Below are 21,470 nucleotides of genomic sequence, written 5' to 3' on the forward strand. Positions count from 1 at the left end.
CAAGGTGCAGGGATGACCCGTCATCCAGGAGGAGTTTCAAAGTGATATAAAATTTTGTGGCTATAAGGTGGGGGGGGGGGGTTAGTATCATGAAATGACAACTAGGACTTGATCTCACCTGTATTGCACAAATATGCAAATGATATGGGAAGATATTTAGAAGTGGGTGAATTATCACAAGGTCTTTGCCAAGGGTAAGCTTGCATGTAAACAGGCATTTGGTAAGAAATTTGGTGATGATAATAATACTGTACCTTTATTGAATGATACAAAAGCAAGCAGGTATAAGGAAAAAAGGGGTGCTTGAGGTTTACAGTCCACAGAACAAAACTGCTGCACTCACCATTTGCTACTGAGTGTATTTGACCTCTTCCAGTAGTGTGGGTGGTGAGGGAAATTACCAATTATTGTATATATATTTTTCTTTCTTTAACACGGAAATTACCAATTATTGTATATATATTTTTCTTTCTTTAACACATTGAATGACATATGAAGGAAATTCACAGTTAATGCTGCTTGGAGTTGTGGACATATATCATTTTTTTTTTAACCTTTGTAGTGGTATTGGAAGATGTAGTGGTATTGGGAAATCTCGGTGCTGTAATAAAATATGAACCAATAGATGGAGTGGTTGGGAAGTGTGGAGTGCCAGAAAAAATCACAGTGGAGAGTTGATGGTGATGTGTGTAGAGAGTTGATGATAACTAACACATTGTTTAGGAAAAAAGTCAAGCATAAATACACAAGGGAGTTGGGAGATAGGGTTGATGAAAGAGTATTAAGATGGTTTGGACACATGGATAGAATGAGTGAAGAAAGACTAGTAAAGGAGGTATGGAAGGCAGATGTGGGGTGAGTGAACATGAGGGGACGTCCTAGGATGAGATGGATGGATGGGGTGAAGGGGGCTTTGGGGAAGAGGGGAATGTCTGTTGAGGAAGGACGGGAGAGGACAGAAGACAGGGATGAATGGAGAATGGTTGTATATGGAAGATGTTGTGATGCATGAGGTGGAATGGACGGGGGGATGGGGGGTGAGGTAGTGTGTGTGAGCAAAATTTTGACGCAGCCCGAAGGGATTTCTCCCCGTCCTCTCCTTATATGGGGGGACGGAGAGGGGGGGCACCGATTTAATGAAGCGGCCTTGCTGTGGATGTGCTGTGTCTTGCGACACTGCTTCTGACCCAGGGCAGTGGACAGGGTGCAGGGATGACCCGTCATCTAGGAGGTGCTAAGATGGGAGGGAGGGTGGAGGGGTGTGGAGTGTTTTCAGGGATGGAATGGGTGGGAATGATTTTATGCCTTTTCCTTTTTGGCTACCTCCCTAGTAAGGGGGAAAAAGCCTAGGTATATGTATGTATGTATAAATACACATGGGAGAGGGTGGTGGATGGAAAGGTGGTAGATAGGGCTTTAATAGACTATATAATAGTAACCAGGAGAAGATTAGAAAGAGTTTTGGATGTGCATGTTCTTAGGGGAGAGAGTAGTGGAATACTAGATAATTAATGCTTTGGTGGAAGTTAAGTTGAGAGTGGAGGATAGATGGAGAAAGAGGAAAAGGACAGAAGGTAGGGAGGTACTTACAGTCAACTGCTTAAATGAGAAAGAAAAGGAAGAGTACAAGAAAAGGCTGAGAGAAGAGTGGGAGTGAAGGATAGAGTAGAACTAGAAGTGGAGGAGGAATGGGGATGTTTCAAGGAGGGAGTCACAAGGTGTGCAAAGATGGTGTGTGGAACAAAGAGGATGGAAGGAAATAGAAGGAAGGGTAGGGAGTGGTGGGATGGTGAAGCAAAGAAGGTTGTAGAAAGGAAGAAACGAGCATTCACAGATTAGTTGCAAAGTAGGATGAGAGGTACAAAGAAAAGAGAAGAGAAGTAAACATAAGATAAAGAAGGCAAAAAAGGACAGCAGATGTGAAATGGGGTAAGAGTATGACAGAAAATTTTGAAAGTAATGAAAATATGTTTGGAAGGAAATTATGAGGGGAAGGGGAAGTGGAAAGATGATAATGGAAGAGAATGCAGTAAGAGGAAGATGGGCAGAGTATTTTAGGGAGTTGCTAAATGTGAAAGAGGATAGGAAGGAAAAGGTATTTCCAGTGGGAGGCACTAAGAAAATGACAGTGATGAATGAGGAAAATGGAAGAGAAATAAGAAAAGATGATGTGAAAGCAGTTATTAAAATAATGAGAGTAGGTAAGGCACCTGGGTTAGATGGGTGTCATGCTGAGTGTCTAAAAAAGAGATGTACAGTAATGGTGGACTGGCTGCTGAGGTTGTTTAATGTTTGTCAAAAAGAGGGTAGAGTGCTGGAGGAGTGCCTGTATAGTTCCACTTTACATGGGAAAAGGGGACAAGTGTGAGTGTAATAGTTTCAGAGGGATCAGTTTGTTGAGTGTAGTTGGGAAGACTTCTGGGAGGGTTTTGATTGAGAGGATTAGGAGAGGAACAGAGGGAATAATTGGTGAGGAACAGTGTGGGTTTAGGAAAGGTAGGGGTTGCATGGATGAGATTTCTGCATGAGGGGATGGAGAGGGGGGTTGCCAGTTACATGAAGCAGTCTTGCTGAGGATGTGTTGTGTCTTGCTGCATTGCTTCTGACCCAGGGCAGTGGGCGAGATGCAGGGATGACCCATCATCTAGGAGAAGCCAAGAATAGAGGGAGGGAGGGATGGTGAATGGGAATGGAATGTGTGAGGATGAAATGGGTGGGAGTGAATTTATGCCTTTGACTTTGGCTACCACCCTTGTAAGGTGGGAAAGGCCCTTATTATATGTATGTATGAATTAACTTTATGCACTTTCTCATAGATTTTCTTTTTCCTCAATTTCAAATTGTGTAACCTTCTTCCAGCAAATCCCCTTGTGGTAGCTACCATTGCCAAGGCAAACTCAAGTACCTCCAAGTCTGATGCCTCTGGGAGAACTCGGAACCCCTTCAAGAAACCTTCCGGAACCATATCCACTTCTAGTGAAAGCTGTTCCAGTAGTCGTAAAGGCATTGACATCCTAGATGACATTCCTAAAGCACAACCTAAGAAAACTCAATTTGGTGCAGGTCTCAGACCAGCTCTGAAAAAGCCACAGGTATGATATTAGTATATGCATGTACTTTATATTGTATACTGGAGATGTTTGCTGGCAAAGTAGGTTAGAGCAGAAGCTATAAGGGGTATTTTGAATCCTGCTCAGCAGGTAGCAAGTTAGAAGTAAGGGTACTACAACAGCCCTTGGCATACAATGATGCCAATGTTGACATCATGAAGTGTGCATGTGTATATGAGGATCCTGGCATTGGTGTCCTGACTATATTTATTTTGTACTTGTAGCTGAGTGATCCTAGTATTCTGTGAATGGGTTTGATTGCATTTTCTGTTGTTATCAACATTCAGGGTGAAAGAGAATGAGTATTACATCTGTAACTTTATATTTTATAGTGTGTGTATTGTGATGCATCATTGAATCATCATACATCAGGCAGCTGCACATGAGTATTCAACTTGTATTGAAGAGCTTAACTTCCCAGCTTTAGAGAGTTCTCCATGAGGAGGCACTGTCCTAGCCCTCTCTGAGAGTGGGGAGAGTGTTAAACCAAATTATGTTGTATATTGTATTCAAGCTCATTTACTTGGATCTATTTGATTAGCTCCATACTTGGCAAGGCTTTTCCACATGAAGAGACAGAAACTTAATTTACTTTAGACACCTTGCAATTCCATTTCATGATAAGTACATACATATATACATACATACGCATACATATACCAAGGCTTTTTCCCCCTTACAAGGGAGATAGCCAAAAAGGGAAAGGCATAAAATCATTTCCATCCCTGCATACACTCCACACCCCTCCACCCTCCCTTTTATCTGAGCACCTCCTGCATGACGGGTCATCCCTGCACCTTGTCCACTGCCCTATGTCAGAAGCAGTATCGCAAGACACAGCACATCCTCAGCAAGGCCGCTTCATCAAATCGGCGACCCCCCCTCTCCGTCCCCCCATTGCATAAAAGGAGAGGACGGGGAGAAATCCCATCGGGCTGCGTCAAATTTTGCTCACACATACTACCTCACCCACACACCCCCGCCCACTCCACCCCACACAATCACAACATCATCCATATACAACCATTCTCCATTCACCCCTGTCTTCTGTCCTCTCCCGTCCTTCCTCAACAGACATTCCCCTCTTCCCCAAAGCCCCCTTCATCCCATCCATCCACCTCATCCTAGGACGTCCCCTCATCTTCACTCCCTCCACATCTGCCTTCCATACCTCTTTTACTAGTCTTTCTTCACTCATTCTTTCCATGTGTCCAAACCATCCTAATACTCTTTCATCAACCCTATCTCCCAGCTCCTTTTCCACCCCTGTTCTCCTCCTCACCTCCTCATTCCTCACTCTATCTAGCCTAGTAACCCCCATCATACTTCTCAGACACCTCATCTCAAACACATTCAAACTCCTTCTCTCTTCTTCTCTTATGTTCCATGTTTCTGCCCCATACAGTGCTGTTGGCACAATCACTCCTTCATATAGTCTCCTCTTAGCATCCATTCCCAAATGTCTATTCCTCATTACACTCTTTAATCCACCAAGGCATTTACTCGCTTCTCTCAATCTACATTCTACCTCCACCTTCACTCCACCTTTTCCTGCCACATTTGCACCCAAGTATCTAAAACTATCCACTTCCTGCAGTCGCTCTCCCTTAATGCTCACTTCCAGACTACTGCCACTTTCACCCCTTGTACATCTCATCACCTTACTTTTACCCATATTTATCTTCAGCTTTCTTCTATCACACACTCCCAAACTCTGTCACCAACTTCCTCAATCCCTCCTCCGATCCTGCCACAAGCGCAGTGTCGTCCGCAAACATCAGCTGGCTCACCTCCTACTTTTCTCCATTTTCTTTAACCATCTCCAATCCCTGACCCACTACCCTTGCATTTACCTCTCGCACCACCCCATCCATGTATAAGTTGAACAGTCAGGGCGACATAACGCATCCTTGACGAAGTCCCACCTTTACCTTGAACCACTCAGTCTCTCCATTTCTAATCCTGACACAAGCTCTACTACTCTCATAAAAATTCTCGACAGCTCCCAAAAGCTTTCCTCCTATCCCGTATATCTGCATAACCTCCCACAGTGCCTTTCTGTCTACCCTCTCATAAGCCTTTTCCAGATCCATAAAAGCCCAAAAAACATCCTTCCCCTCTCCTATAGCTTTCTCAAATATCTGTCTTACCACAAAGTATTCCAGAAAATGAAACATTAAATACATAAGTCACAAGCACATCCTTGATCAGATCACCACCTAGCAAGTGCTGAAGCCTTATAAAGTACATTTCTTCTCGTGAGTATGTAAAATAACCTATGCACCTGCAGCGACCACCAGAATTTGCATGTGGCAGTTTATGGAGACTGAAGGAAATGGTATATGGCTTGAGCAATGGTGCTAGACATTGGTATCTGTGGGTTAAGGGTTTGTTGACTGGTCTAGGTGCACCAGTGTTGTTTCTGGATCCTCCTGGAAATGGAATGACAAGATGGAGGGGATAATATGCACATTTGTTGACTTTCTTTGGGCCAGTACACCTGAATTTGAGGAACAGGTGATGGATAAGCTGTGCCAAATCCATCAACTTGCACCATATTTCAATGTCTTTCTTTCAGTTTTCATATCCTCATTTTTCCATAAAATTTTGTAGGTATTTAGTTACCATTACCATGCTTTCCTGGCCAAGAAACCAGGCTCTGCTACTGTGGTAGAGTGTCGAGGGTTGGGGGGAAGGCAAACATAAACACAGGGGTCTTTGTGTTTTACTTTATTGATTTTAATGTTTGGGTGGAGAATTTACCTTTGCACTGCGGCTGGCCTGGCTGGGGTCATGGGAGTGAGTGAGTGCCGCAGCCTTCATATAATCCCAGGTTCAGGGATACCGAGTGCTGTGGCCCTTGGCCAATCATCTCTCCAGAACAGCAACCATGTGTCCAAGCTGTGCAGCTTGTGGATGGAGCTATCACTACCATGCAGCTTGTGAGCACAGTGCTATGCCCACCAATGCCCACATCTGGATCATGCTGCTACACAACACAAAGAACAAAGAGCAAATCTCTCAAATAATTCTCACCACACTACCAGTGTTAGTCTGTCACTTGTTCACTCACTGGCCAAATGGCCAGTGAGCGAACAAGTGACAAATTATAAACTGTCTGTGTCGCTCCACATTGGCCACCAGTGTCAACACCAGCACGACAGTGACATCATGGCTGGCATGTACATTCCACACACTCACTGGGGGTGAGGAGCACAATGTCATGTCGACACTCCCCTACATGCATTGGCGATAACATAATATCATGGTCAGCATATCCACAAACCAGGGAAAGACACTGTAGGTTACTTGTTCTTTGCATTAAGTTATTTCTCAAATATTGTTCTTTGTTGGTAAATCCTCAACTTCCATACTTCCAGATTAAGCAGTCTGGCCAGAGGAAAGCCCTTGTTACTGACACGGGTAAAGGCAAGGAGAACCAAGACACAAATGTACAGGAGAACCAGAAAACTTTCCCCAAACCAGCTAAAAAGGCCTCTGCCCTGCAACTCTGGTTTGAGGACAACAAGGATGCTGTGAAAGCCAAATATCCAGAATTGGAAGATAGCCAGCTGCTACCAAAAGCTGCATTGATATTTAAAGACGAAGATGATGCTGTAAAACAGGTGGGTAGTAGTAAAATACCAGAAGGAATTCAAGCAACTCAAACTAATGGCAATTTTTTTTTTATTTATTTATTTATTTATTTTTTCTCCACTTCTCTTTTATAGGCATCATGAAGTGTGAGTGGGTATATGAGGATGCTGTTATCAGGGTCTTGTTAATATTTATTTTGTAGTTGCAGCTGAGTGACCTCCAAATTCTGTGAACTGCCTTGATCACATTTTCTGTGTTTATTATTATTCAGAGTGAAAGAGAATTAGTAATACAGCAGTGACTTTATATTTTATAATGCAAACATTGTAATAGATCATTGGACATTAAGCATCCGATGTATGCAAGAATTTTACTCATACATACATACATATACCATAGGCTTTTTCCCCCTTACACGGGGGGGGTAGCCAAAAAGAAAAAGGCATAGAAATCTTTTTGGCTACCCCCTGTGTAAGGGGGAAAAAGCAGGGATGACCCGTCATTCAGCAGGAATCAAGAAAAGAGGGAGGGATGGGTGGTGAATGGAAGTGGAGTATGTGGGGATGAAATGGTTGGGAGTGGATTTATGCCATTGACTTTGGCTACCTCCCTTGTAAGGGGGGAAAAGCCTGTGGTATATGAATGTTTGTAATAGATACATAACCCTGTAATGAGGGTTGTGTAGTCAAGGCATAAATGCATCCTTCATATGCACATTTACACACATCCATGTGCACATAAACATACATACATACATATACCAAGGCTTTTTCCCCCTTTCAAGGGAGGTAGCCAAAAAGGGAAAGGCATAAAAACACTCCCACCCATTTCATCCCTACATACACTCCACACCCCTCCCACCCTCCCTCTCATCTGAGCACCTCCTGGATGACGGGTCATCCCTGCACCTTGCCCACTGCCCTGGGTCAGAAGCAGTGTCGCAAGACACAGCACATCCACAGCAAGGCCGCTTCATTTAATCGGCGACCCCCCCTCTCCGTCCCCCCTTGCATATATGGAGAGGACGGGGAGAAATCCCTTCGGGCTGCGTCAAAATTTACTCACACATGCAATCACAACATCATCCATATACAACCATTCTCCACTCACCCCTGTCTTCCATCCTATCCCTTCCTTCCTCAACAGACATTCCCCTCTTCCCCAAAGCCCCCTTCACCCCATCCATCCACCTCATCCTAGGACGTCCCCTCATGTTCACTCCCTCCACATCTGCCTTCCATACCTCTTTTACTAGTCTTTCTTCACTCATTCTTTCCATGTGTCCAAACCATCCTAATATTCTTTCATCAACCCTATCTCCCAGCTCCTTTTTCACCCCTGTTCTCCTCCTCACCTCCTCATTTCTCACTCTATCCAGCCTAGTAACCGCCACCATACTTCTCAGACACCTCATCTCAAACACATTCAAACTCCTTCTCTCTTCTTCTCTTATGTTCCACGTTTCTGCCCCATACAGTGCTGTTGGCACAATCACTCCTTCATACAGTCTCCTCTTCGCATCCATTCCTAAATGTCTATTCCTCATTACACTCTTTAATCCACCAAGGCATTTACTCGCTTCTCTCAATCTACATTCTACCTCCACCTTCACTCCACCTTTTCCTGCTACACTTGCACCCAAGTATCTAAAACTATCAACTTCCTCCAGTCGCTCTCCCTTAATGTTCACTTCCAGTCTACTGCCACTTTCACCCCTTGTACATCTCATCACCTTACTTTTACCCACATTTATCTTTAGCTTTCTTCTCTCACATACTCTCCCAAACTCTGCCACCAGCTTCCTCAATCCCTCCTCCGACCCTGCCACAAGCGCAGTGTCGTCCGCAAACAACAGCTGGCTCACCTCCCACTTTTCTCCATTTTCTTTAACCATCTCCAATCCCTGACCCACTACCCTAGCATTTACCTCTCGCACCACCCCATCCATGTATAAGTTGAACAGCCAGGGCGACATAACGCATCCTTGATGAAGTCCCACCTTTACTTCAAACCACTCACTCTCTCCATTTCTAATCCTGACACAAGCTCTACTACTCTCATAAAAACTCTTGACAGCTCCCAAAAGCTTTCCTCCTATCCCATAAATCTGCATAACCTCCCACAGTGCCTTTCTGTCTACCCTATCATAAGCCTTTTCCAGATCCATAAAAGCCCAAAAAACATCCTTCCCCTTTCCTATAGCTTTCTCACATATCTGTCTTACCACAAAGATCTGATCTACACAACCTCTATCTGTCCTAAATCCACACTGTTCCTCACCACTTACTCCTGTTCCTCTCCTAATCCTCTCAATCAAGATCCTCCCATAAGCCTTCCCTACTATACTTAACAAGCTAATCCCTCTGAAACTACTACATTCACACTTGTCCCCTTTTCCCTTGTAAAGAGGAACTATACAGGCACTTCTCCAGTCCTCCGGTACTCTACCCTCTCTCCAGCAAACATTAAATAACCTCACCAACCAGTCCACCATCACTGAACCTCCCTTTTTCAGACATTCTGCATGGCATCCATCCAGACCAGGTGCCTTACCTGCTTTCATCATCTTAACAACTGCCTTCACCTCATCCTTCCTTATTTCTCCTCCATTCTCCTCACTCATCACTCTCATTTTCTTCGCATTTCCCACTGCAGCTATCTTTCCTTCCCTATCCTCCTTCACATTTAGCAACTCCCTAAAATATTCTACCCATCTTCCCCTTACTGCCTTCTCTTCCCTTATCATCTCTCCATCTGCACCTTTTACCTTTTCTTCCCTACTTGATTCGCCTCCTCTTCCTCTCTTAATTTCTTTCTAAAACATCTTTTTATTACTTTCAAAATTTTCTGTCGTACTCATACCCCATTTCACATCTGCTCTCCTCTTTGCCTCCTTTACCTTTTGCTTTACTTCTCTTTTCTTTTCTTTGTACGTCTCATATGACTCCCCCGTCCTCTTTTGTAACCAATCTGTGAATGCTCGCTTCTTCTCTTCTACAACCTTTGTTTCCTCATCCCACCATTCACTACCCTTTCTTCTATTTCCCCCTGTCCTTCTTGTTCCACACACCATCCTTGCACACTTTAAGACTCCCTCCTTGAACCATCCCCATTCCTCCTCCACACCCATCTCTGCTCCATCCTTTACTCCCTCCCACTCCTCCTTCAGCTTCTTTTCGTACTCCTTTTCCTTTTCATTCAAGGAGTTCACTCTAAGAACCTCCCTACCTTTTGTCCCTTTCCTCTTTCTCCATCTATCCTCCACTCTCAGCTTACCTTCCACCAAAAAATTATCTGATATTCCCCCACCCTCTCCCCTTAGCACATGTACATCCTTAACTCTTCCTATCATAATCCTATTTACCACTACATAATCCATTAGCGCTCTATCTACCACCCTTCCCTCCACCACCCTCTCCCATGTGTACTTATGCTTGACTTTCTTCCAAAACACTGTATTTGCTATCATCAACTCTCTTTCTAGACACATTTCCACCATCAACTCTCCACTACGATTCTTTCCTGGGACTCCACACTTCCCAACCACTCCATCGATTGGACCATTTCCCACCCTAGCATTAAGGTCTCCCAGTACTATTACATTGACATTTCTTCCTAAACCCTCTATGCACTCATTTAAATCTATCCAAAAGGCCTCCCTTTCCTCCACGCTCTTCTCACTGCCAGGCCCATATGCACTTACAAAGACCCACATCTCCTTTCCCAGTTTCACCTTCATCCACATTATCCTTGAGGAAACCTCCCTCCACTCCACTACCTGTTTACCTATCTCCTCACATATACATACACATTGCAAACACATCCACGTAGAAATGCACCTGCATAGTCATACACACACACGACCTTGTTCACGCTCATGTATGCATAGAAGTGGGCACACTTCTGGGTGCACAGAGCACTTATGGACATATGCTCACACATAATACAAAAACAAGTACACCTGCATGCGTGTCTGAATATAAGGATGCCTGTAAATAGGTGTACTTGTGTACATACACACATGCATGCAAATACCCATGTGCCCACACACACAGAGTATGTGCATGTGCATATGGCTTACCCTTTCTCTAGTGGCAAAGTCAAAACGCACATCCACAATATATATTAATACAATTTTAATTCCATACTGAATATTTAATTTTCTTGAACTTCAGAAATATAAGACCCTTGCCTTAGAATCTGTGAATGCTGGTGATACCAGAAAGGCTGAAGAGTCCTGTGCAGTTAATGGAGATATAAAAAATGGCCAAGAGTTGAGCAACAGTCGAGAAGAGGAAGCTAATGAAGTAAACGAGAAGAAAAGAAAGAATGATTCCCCTCAAGAATCTCCTGCCAAAAAGAAAGGGTCAGGAATAGCTAAGCTGTCAGCATTTGCTTTCAGTAAGGAGTCATGACATCCTAGTCATACGTAAAAATATATTTTTATATATGTGTACATGTTTTTATACAGTTTTATATTTCTGTAAGTTGTGTTGTTGCTATTGTTGGTTAATCCACACTGTCAGTGAGTTGACACTGGTGTTGTGTAGGAAGCAAATCACCTTGGGATTCAGCCAGAGCTCTTCAATTCGGGTTATTTTGTGGTCATGTCTATGTTGCCACTGTAATGTAAGAATAAATTATAACACACAAGAACACAACCCAGAAATATTTACAGTTTTATACTGAAAATTCCATGCAGTGTATTTCGAAAGGTGTAATATTAGTTTTACATTTTTAATTTTATGTTAAAAGGAATACTTGTGGATTTCTATACACAAATTAAAATTATACCTTTACATACAACTTATGTTAATGTCCTTAAAAGCACAATAACTACAAAAACATGTTCCATTTGTTTTTCATCATTTATGAACATTTTATAAACTTGAATGAAGGTCTTAAAGAATAAATATACTACTTATATGTATATATATATATATATATATATATATACATATACATATACAATATATGTATGTACCCGTCTGGGGTATTGGCTGCTTGTTATTGTGGCAAAGTAGCATGCAGTTGATACTTTAGGGTCTATATGGGGCGCCCCTACGGACCAGAGCCACACATCATTTTGTCTATGATAGAGGAAAACTCTGTTCATAGAGAAATGATGACACTTTTATACTACGACTGTCCCTCCGTTATGCTGTCCCCCAACCCCTTGTTGCTGTCCTGTACCATTTCTCTGACTATTCTTTTTCTGTGATGGGGGAATTCCCTGTGGTGGGGGAAAAGAATACTGCCACCAAGTATTCCCACTTGGATCGTAAGAGGCGAGAAGAAAGGGACGGGGATTGGGACTAGGCATCCTTCTCCGTGTAGCCCCACAGGGGACATTCCTAAACAAAAAAGAGAAGGCATAAGAGGGTCTGGAAGTTCTCGGACCAGTACCCTAAGGTTTGGGTCTTTTAATGTGGGTGGATGTGGTACAGATGAGAGTAAAAGGGAAGAGATAGGTGGCATGTTTGTGAGAAGAAAGATGGATGTGTTGGTTTTGAGTGAAACTAAGTTAAAGGGAAGGGTGAGTGTAAATTTGGGAGTGTAAGTGGGAGGTTATCAGGAGTGAAGAGAGGGCGAGGGAGGGAAGGGGTGGCTATTCTAGTAAGTGAAGAGATAGGTAAACGGGTAGTGGAGTGGAAGGAGGTTTCCTCAAGGATAATGTGGATGAAGGTGAAACTGGGGAAGGAGATGTGGGTCTTTGTAAGTGCATATGGGCCTGGCAGTGAGAAGAGTGTAGAAGAAAGGGAGGCCTTTTGGATAGATTTAAATGAGTGCATAGAGGATTTAGGAAGAAATGTCAATGTAATAGTACTGGGAGACCTTAATGCTAGGGTAGGAAATGGTCCAATCGATGGAGTGGTTGGGAAATATGGAGTTCCAGGAAAGAATCGTAGTGGAGAGTTGATGGTGGAAATGTGTCTAGAAAGAGAGTTGATGATAGCAAATACAGTGTTTCGGAAGAAAATCAAGCATAAGTACACATGGGAGAGGGTGGTGGAGGGAAGGGTGGTAGATAGAGTGCTAATGGATTATGTAGTGGTAAATAGGATTATGATAGGAAGAGTTAAGGATGTACATGTGCTAAGGGGAGAGGGTGGGGGAATATCAGATCATTTTTTGGTGGAAGGTAAGTTGAGAGTGGAGGATAGATGGAGAAAGAGGAAAGGGACAAAAGGTAGGGAGGTTCTTAGAGTGAACTCTGAATGAAAAGGAGAAGGAGTACGAAAAGAAGCTGAAGGAGGAGTGGGAGGGAGTAAAGGATAGAGTAGAGCTGGGTGTGGAGGAGGAATGGGAATGGTTCAAGGAGGGAGTCATAAAGTGTGCAAGGATGGTGTGTGGAACAAGGACAGGGGGAAATGGAAGAAAGGGTAGTGAATGGTGGGATGAGGAAACAAAGAAGGTTGTAGAAGAGAAGAAGTGAACTTTCACAGATTGGTTACAAAATAGGACGAGGGAGTCATATGAGAGGTACAAAGAAAAGAGAACTACAGCATATAGTAAAGGATGCAAAAAAGGAGAGCAGATGTGAAATTGGGTAGGAGTAAGACAGAAAATTTTAAAAGTAATAAAAAGATGTTTTGGAAGGAAATTAAGAGGAAGAGGAGGCGAATCAAGTAGAGAAGAAAAGGTAAAAGGTGCAGATGGAGAGATGATAGTGGAAGAGAAGACAGTAAGGGGAAGATGGGCAGAATATTTTAGGGAGTTGCTAAATGTGAAGGAGGATAGGGAAGGAAAGATAGCTGCAGTGGGAAATGCTAAGAAAATGAGAGTGATGAGTGAGGAGAATGAAGGAGAAATAAGGAAGGATGAGGTGAAGGCAGTTGTTAAGATGATGAAAGCAGGTAAGGCACCTGGTCTGGATGGATGCCATGCAGAATGTCTGAAAAAGGGAGGTACAGTGATGGTGGACTGGTTGGTGAGGTTATTTAATGTTTGCTGGAGAGAGGGTAGAGTGCCGGAGGACTGGAGGAGTGCCTGTATAGTTCCTCTTTACAAGGGAAAAGGGGACAAGTGTGAATGTAGTAGTTTCAGAGGGATTAGCTTGTTAAGTGTAGTTGGGAAGGCTTATGGGAGGATCTTGATTGAGAGGATTAGGAGAGGAACAGAAGGAGTAATTGGTGAGGAACAGTGTGGATTTAGGACAGATAGAGGTTGTGTAGATCAGATCTTTGTGGTAAGACAGATATGTGAGAAAGCTATAGGAAAGGGGAAGGATGTTTTTTGGGCTTTTATGGATCTGGAAAAGGCTTATGATAGGGTAGACAGAAAGGCACTGTGGGAGGTTATGCAGATATACGGGATAGGAGGAAAGCTTCTTGGAGCTGTCGAGAGTTTTTATGAGAGTAGTAGAGCTTGTGTCAGGATTGGAAATGGAGAGAGTGGTTCGAGGTAAAGGTGGGACTTCGTCAAGGATGCGTTATGTCGCCCTGGCTGTTCAACTTATACATGGATGGGGTGGTGCAAGAGGTAAATGCAAGGGTAGTGGGCAAGGGATTGGAGATGGTTAAAGAAAATGGAGAAAAGTGGGAGGTGAGCCAGCTGTTGTTTGCGGACGACACTGCGCTTGTGGCAGGATCGGAGGAGGGATTGAGGAAGTTGGTGGCAGAGTTTGGGAGAGTATGTGATAGAAGAAAGCTAAAGATAAATGTGGATAAAAGTAAGGTGATGAGATGTACAAGAGGTGAAAGTGGCAGTAGACTGGAAGTGAGCATTAAGGGAGAGCGACTGGAGGAAGTTGATAGTTTTAGATACTTGGGTGCAAATGTGGCAGGAAAAGGTGGAGGTAGAATGTAGACTGAGAGAAGCGAGTAAATGCCTTGGTGGATTAAAGAGTGTAATGAGGAATAGACATTTGGGAATGGATGCTAAGAGGAGACTGTATGAAGGAGTGATTGTGCCAACAGCACTGTATGGGGTAGAAACATGGAACATAAAGAGAAGAAGAGAGAAGGAGTTTGAATGTGTTTGAGATGAGGTGTCTGAGAAGTATGATGGGGGTTACTAGACTAGATAGAGTGAGAAATGAGGAGGTGAGGAGGAGAACAGGGGTGGAAAAGGAGCTGGGAGATAGGGTTGATGAAAGAATATTAGGATGGTTTGGACACATGGAAAGAATGAGTGAAAAAAGACTAGTAAAAGAGGTATGGAAGGCAGATGTGGAGGGAGTGAACATGAGGGGACGTCCTAGGATGAGGTGGATGGATGGGGTGAAGGGGGCTTTTGGGAAGAGGGGAATGTCTGTTGAGGAAGGACAGGAGTGAATGGAGAATGGTTGTATATGGATGATGTTGTGATTGCATGAGGTGGAATGAGCAGGGGGGGTGGGGGGTGAGGTAGTATGTGTGTCCTCTCCTTTTATGCAATGGGGGGACAGAGAGGGGGGGGTCGCCGATTTAATGAAGCGGCCTTGCTGTGGATGTGCTGTGTCTTGCGACACTGCTTCTGACCCAGGGCAGTGGACAAGGTGCAGGGATGACCCGTCATCCAGGAGGTGCTCAGATAAGAGGGAGGGTGGAGGGGTGTGGAGTGTATTCAGGGATGGAATGGGTGGAATTGATTTTATGCCTTCCCTTTTTGGCTACCTCCCTTGGAAGGGGGAAAAGCCTTGGTATATGTATGTATGTATGTAAAACAGGATGGAGTGATGGGATTAGATGTCCTGCTCTTTGTAACCCTAAGATGTACATTTCTATGAGAAGTCAAGGGAAAAAAAGGTCTGAGAGGAGTTTTCCAAACCCTAAGGTTGGGTCTTTTAGTGTACGTGGGTGTGGTACAGATGAGAGCAAAAGGGAAGAGATAGGCAGTATGCTTGTGAGGAGAAAGTTGGATGTCGTAGCATTATGTGAAACTAAGTTGAAAAGGAGGGATGATTTTGAGTTTGGGAGTTTAGTGGGGTGTCAGGAGTGAGGAGAGGAAGGGAGGGAAGGGGTGGCTCTATTAGTAAATGAAGAGATATGTGTCTGGTGGAATGCAAGGAGGTTTCTTTAAGGATGTGGATGAAGGTGAAACTGAGAAGGGAGATGTGGGTCTTCGTAAGCACATATGAGGCAGGTAGTGAGAAGAGTGTAAGAAAGGGAGGCTTTTTGGATAAATTTAAATGATTTTTGGGCCTTTATAGATTTAGAAAAGGCTTATGACAGGGTAGACAGGAACTGTGGAAGGTTTTGTATATATAAATGGGATTGGGGGTAAAGCTGTTGGAGGCACTCAAGAGGTTTTATGAGAATAGTAGAGCCTGTGTTAGAATTGGAAATGGAGAGAGCAAGTGGTTTGAGGTAAAGGTAGGACTGGCAGGTATGTGTCATGTCGCCATGGCTGTTCAATGTGTACAGATGGGGTGGTGGAGGATTTATGGGTAATTTTGGCCACTGGCTCTGATTGGGTCACTATCTCACCCACATATCCAGGGCCACAAGGCTTCATGCGGATATTACTTGCAGACCATTCAGGCCAAAAGAAGCTGGCACTAGAGGTGGAAAGGCAAAATTCCAACCAGAGTCTCAAATTTGCCTGGCCCCCAGGTTCCTCACATATACCTCAAAGTGCTCTGTGGACTGGTCTCTCCCTCTGGGGCAAGAGTGGGCCAAATTGGCTGACCTGACAATTTTGCTAAAAAATTCATGGGTCCCCTATGGGTCATATTGGCCACTTGCTTCAATTGGGCAACTATCTTATGCACAGGTTGAGGGCCACAAGGCCTTCAGTAGATCCTCAAATTTAGCTGGGCCATGTGGACATGCCCTTGGGTCCATGTTCCTCACTTCTACCTTACAGCACTCTGAACTAGTCCTCTAGTGCAGTGAACTAGTACTCCAGTGCATTGTACTAGTACTCTAATGCACTATACTAGTACTCTAGTACACTTTTCCAGTTCTATATTGCATTGTACCATTACTATAGTGCAATGTACTAGTAAACTGTAATAGTACTGTAGTACACTGTACCAGAACTATATGGCACTGTACCAGTAATGTAGTGCACTGTTCTAATACTGTAGTGCACTGAACTAGTACTATAGTTTGCTGAACTAGTCCTCTAGTGCACTAGAATAGTAACCTAGTGCACAGTAGTATTGCTTTTGAGCAATGTTTTAGTACTCTAGTGAACTGCACTAGTACTCTAGTCACGGTACTAGTACTCTAATTCACTGTACTAGTACTCTAGTACAATTTAGTAATACTCTAGTGCAGTGTAATAATACACTAGTGCACTGTTCTAGTTTTTTACTGTACTGTACTAGTACACTGTAATACTATAGTTTAATATACTACTCCACTGCACCGTACTAGTACTCTAGTGCCTGTAGATCACTTCACTGAACTAGTAGATTAGTGCACTGTATCAGTACTCTAGAGCACTTAGAGTACTCTAGTGCACTGTACTAATTCTCTAGTGCACTGTACTACTGCACTGAACTAGTACTCTAGTGCACCTATAGTGCACATTACTGTACACTAGTGAACTGCTCTAGTAGTCTAGAACACTAATAATACTCTAGAGCACTGTTCTAATACACTGGTAAACTGTACTAGTATAGTGCATTGTACTAGTAATCTAGTGCATTACAAGTACTCTAGTAAACTGTACCAGTACTGTAGTGCACTGTACCAGTACTATATTGCACTGTACTACTATAATGAACTGCAGTAGTACTCTAGTGCACTGTAAAAGTATCCTACTGAAGTCTACCAATACTCTAGTGCACTCTACCAGTACTTTAGTGCACTCTACCAGTACTTTAGTACACTATACAACTATAGTGCACTGTACTAGTACTCCAGCGCACTGTACCACAACTCTAGCGCACTATACAAGTACTCTAGTGCACTGTATCAGTACTCTAGCACATTGTACCAGTACTGTACTCTACTAGTACTGCACTGTTAGTATTACTGTACTAGTAAAGAACAGTACTAAGACAATACATTACTGAACTAGTGGAATACTAGTAGGTTACTAGTACAGTACAATACTAGTACAGTATAGTACTAGTACCAGTAGAGTACAGTAGTAGTATAGTACTGTACTAGTACAGTACAGTACATTATTGAATTAGTATATTACTGTACTATTACACTGTAGCGATGCTACTTTTGGCGAAGAGAAAGAGGTTTTGGTGAGTTCGTCTCCTTTATTGTAAGGTACGAGTGAACTGATTTTACATGCATTTTTTTTTTTTACATTTATTGATTCACAAGAAGTACATCTTGTTTGGGTCTCTACCCATATTCCTAGAAGGCATACAAGTATGCCTTTTACAATAATAGTTACATGTACATGTGTTTAATTATGTCAATATTTGTGGCGCTGCACGGTCCTGGTCGGTCTCCACGATCTAGCCGACGTGGTTAGTGTCCTATGTGTCCGTCGCGTCCCATCCGGTCCAGCCGACGTGGTTTAGTTCCTGCATCCGGTCCAGTCCAAGGCATCATGCGCAGTTACCTAAGTGAGAAAGGAGAAGATATTAATCCTTTGGCTTGAATTTTTGTGGTGAGCTATAAGTCAATATTTCAAGTGAGTGCAGTTAAGAACCCATCCGTATCCTCTGGGGCTGTCACTTGAAGGAGACTTCCCAGCCGACGTGGTTGGTATCTTTTGCACTCGTCGCGTCTCATCCGGTCGGTTCAGGGCATCCTGCGCAGTTACCTAGGTGAAAAAAGAAGAAGAAGGCATTAGTCCTTGGCTTAAGTTGAAATGTGTCATAAGTAAAAAATCAGCAAGAGAGTACAGTCGAACAGAACCCATCCGTATCATCTGGGGGGCGGCACTTGAAGGAGGCGTCCCAGCTGATACGAGTTAAGTGACATCGTCAGTCGACGGATGAGTCCCCCGGCCGAGGTCCTGGGGCCCGCACGCAGAAATCTGGTCGCTGGGCAAAGGGCCACATAATGATCTAGCCCGTTTGCGCCGGCCTCTCCACAGTGGATGCAGGCCTCCGGCTGTCCCGTCACCTCCGAGAAACATCGATACCCGAGACGGAGTCGATGAAGGGTGACTTCCTCTATCCTGGAGAGACGGACTCCAGGGGTCAGTCGCTCATACGCTGTGGCAACTTGATACCAGCGTGCTGACGGCCTCTGGGCTGTCAGGTTCCTATGGCTTTGCAGCTCCCTCTTGGCCATCGTTCTCGTTGCAATGGCCAAGATCTCAGTTCGGCTCGGGAGGACACCGATTCCGCCTTCCATGTCCCCTGTGGCCGCTCTTCTGGCCACCCTGTCTGCCGCTTCATTTCCCTGGATGATGTGTCCCGGCACCCAGTTGAAGACGACTGATCTCCCTTGCTGAAACAACAGTGAGGTCATTAGTTTTTTCTGGTCATTATGATAAATTTTAGATATTAATTGCAACAGAGCTAAACTATCTGTGTGCACAACTACATTACGTTGGTGGGTGTTGAGAGCATGGGTCAATGCTAGACCCACTGCAACACCCTCTGCTTGCGTCGAGCAGCGAGTGCCCAACACCCTTACTCCCTGTTGCTCGTCCTTCGTGACAAACGCTGCACCTGCCACGTTGTGTACGGGATCCACGGAGCCGTCTGTGAAATAGACGACGCAGTTTTCCTGGGCGACAGATCTCATTGTGGCCTCCGCATCCGCCCGCAGGCGCGGCAGCGGCGTACCGCGTCGTGACGCCATCACACTGATTCTGGCCGGTAGATTCTCCCAGGGGGGAGTCTGCACATAACCTTCCACCGGCACATCCCTCCTCTTCTGAAGGATAAGGTCATGCAGGTGAAGGTCCCTTATGCGGTGTGCAACCCTCGCTGACCACCTCTTCTGCGGGAAGAGATCCGGATCTTGCTGGAGGGCGCTGATTAGCCTTCGCCGCAGGAACGAGTCATGTTCTCTCTGAATGACTCTTATGGCGAAGGCTACCACCAATCCTGAGATCCTCGCACTGATAGGCACCAGTCCCGCCTCTTGCTGCATATTGGCGACCAGAGTCCAGCGCGGCGCGCCCAATATTACGCGCAGCGCCTGGTTCTGTACTGTCTCCAAGCCAGCCAACCGTGTTGCGGATAGACCAGCCAGAGCACTGCTGGCATAGTCTATCACCGGTCGAATTGCGCTGACGTAGAATGTCCGGAGGACAGCGCAGTTGGCACCTGCCTCTCTGGTCGCCAAGGACTTCAAAACGTTAATCCGGCTGAGGACCCTTCCCCGGATGTAGGCCACTTCAGTCCGGAAGGACAGCCTGGAGTCGAGCCAGACACCAAGGTACACCACTCTACCTCATGTCCCTGCAGCAGAAGCCTGTCCCTCGGTGTCACGCTAGTGCCAAAACACATTGCTTTGGTCTTTGGTGGCGAGATCTTAAGGCCAAGCTCTTCGCATTTGGAGGAAATGCGGTCGAGGCACATTTGCATCCTTCTGGCCTTGGTCCTTCTGCCTACTACCACCAGCGCGACATCGTCTGCGTATGATAGGAGGCGGCATCCTGTGGGTAGAGGGATGGCTATTAATTCAGTCATCAGCACGTTAAACAGGGTGGGACTGAGAACCCCACCCTGGGGTGTACCATTTTCCAGGGGGTGATAGCAGGACTCCACTCCCTGTAGACGGACTCTGGCAGTTCTATTGGAGAGGTAGTCCGCTATCCACTGTAACAGTTTCCCCTGTACTCCTCTGGCAGCAAGACTGTCCAGAATTGCAGCGGGACTGGCAAGCTCGAATGCCTTCTCTAGGTCAAAGAAGACGACCATGGCGTGACGTTGCTCCACATGGCTCAGAAGCGTTGTAATGCATTGAGCCGTGCCCACCCCTTTGGTGAAGCCATAGAGGTTCTCTTGTGGTGGTCCCAGTTTCCACAAAAGTCTTTGGAGAACCATCTTTTCCATGGTCTTCCCCAGGCAGCTCGTCAGGGAGATAGGACGATACTTTCCGGGCTCCCTGGGCTGGGGATAGGCACGATGTCGGCCCTCTTCCAGTTGGACGGAAGTCTTCCACAGGACCAACTGCTGTTTACCACCTGGAGGAGTGCTTCTTCTCCAGCATCCCCCAGGTGTGCAACCATGGAGTACGTCACTAGGTCGCTCCCCGGAGCAGTGTCGGAGGATCTCTTACGTGAGGCTTGCAGCTCATGGATGGTGAATGGCGTGTCCGTGTCACCCGGAGACCCCATGGCAGCTTGTATCCTGGCCTCTCTTGGTTCACGGAGCATGGCCTGCCTCTGCTGCAGCTCGGCGGGTAGCGTGGCTGTGTGCGTGCGTCTGGCAAATTCTTGCGCCAGATTTTCTGCCTCGCACTGTGGTGCACGGGGAGCGCGCCGTGGTGGGTACGGCTGGTCGCTATGTGGAGTTTCCCCCAAAGTTCCTTTAGCGTGGTGGACTCGCTAAAGCTTTGGCACCATTCTAGCCACTTCTCGCTACGCACACGTCGAGCTGTCTCCTTGGCCTCTTCGACGGCACTCCGGAGGTTGGCCAGGTTAGCAGGGTTGTGGTGTCTACGCAGGATCTTTCGTAGACGGTTGACCCTGTGGTTGGCATCCTTGATCTCTTGGTTGTAGTACCAACCATCACGATGTCTCCTCCTGTTGAGGCCCTTCTTAGGTATTGCCTCCTCTGCCGCTGCATGAATAGCAGAGACCAGTGAGGCCTCCGCATCATCCAACTCACCCATGGCCAGAGCGTCGATGACGACCTCGCGAGCCACTCTGTCCTTGAACAACGTCCAATTGGCCTTGCGCGGGTTCCACCTTCCTATTCTCTGGACCACTGGGGGTGGCGGGGCTACGGTGAGCGACATG

At 45.3% G+C, this 21,470-nt stretch overlaps 1 protein-coding gene across 2 annotated transcripts in view; it reads left to right on the top strand.

Moving 5' to 3' along the window:
- Ctf4 (Chromosome transmission fidelity 4) overlaps window positions 1-11,506 on the top strand; it is a 39,622-nt gene extending 28,116 nt beyond the window's left edge. For both annotated transcript variants that reach the window (XM_076210502.1, XM_076210504.1), the window contains exons 16-18: window positions 2,860-3,092; window positions 6,491-6,736; window positions 10,883-11,506. In XM_076210502.1, the coding sequence (XP_076066617.1) occupies window positions 2,860-3,092; window positions 6,491-6,736; window positions 10,883-11,122 (719 nt within the window). In that variant the 3' untranslated portion in view covers window positions 11,123-11,506. The remainder of the gene's footprint in view (window positions 1-2,859; window positions 3,093-6,490; window positions 6,737-10,882) is intronic.
- The last annotated feature ends 9,964 nt before the right edge of the window (window positions 11,507-21,470 follow it).

Source organism: Oratosquilla oratoria, chromosome 27 (genome assembly GCF_046742065.1).
Source record: "Oratosquilla oratoria isolate Oo_2021 chromosome 27, ASM4674206v1, whole genome shotgun sequence".
NCBI classification, from domain to species: domain Eukaryota; kingdom Metazoa; phylum Arthropoda; class Malacostraca; order Stomatopoda; family Squillidae; genus Oratosquilla; species Oratosquilla oratoria.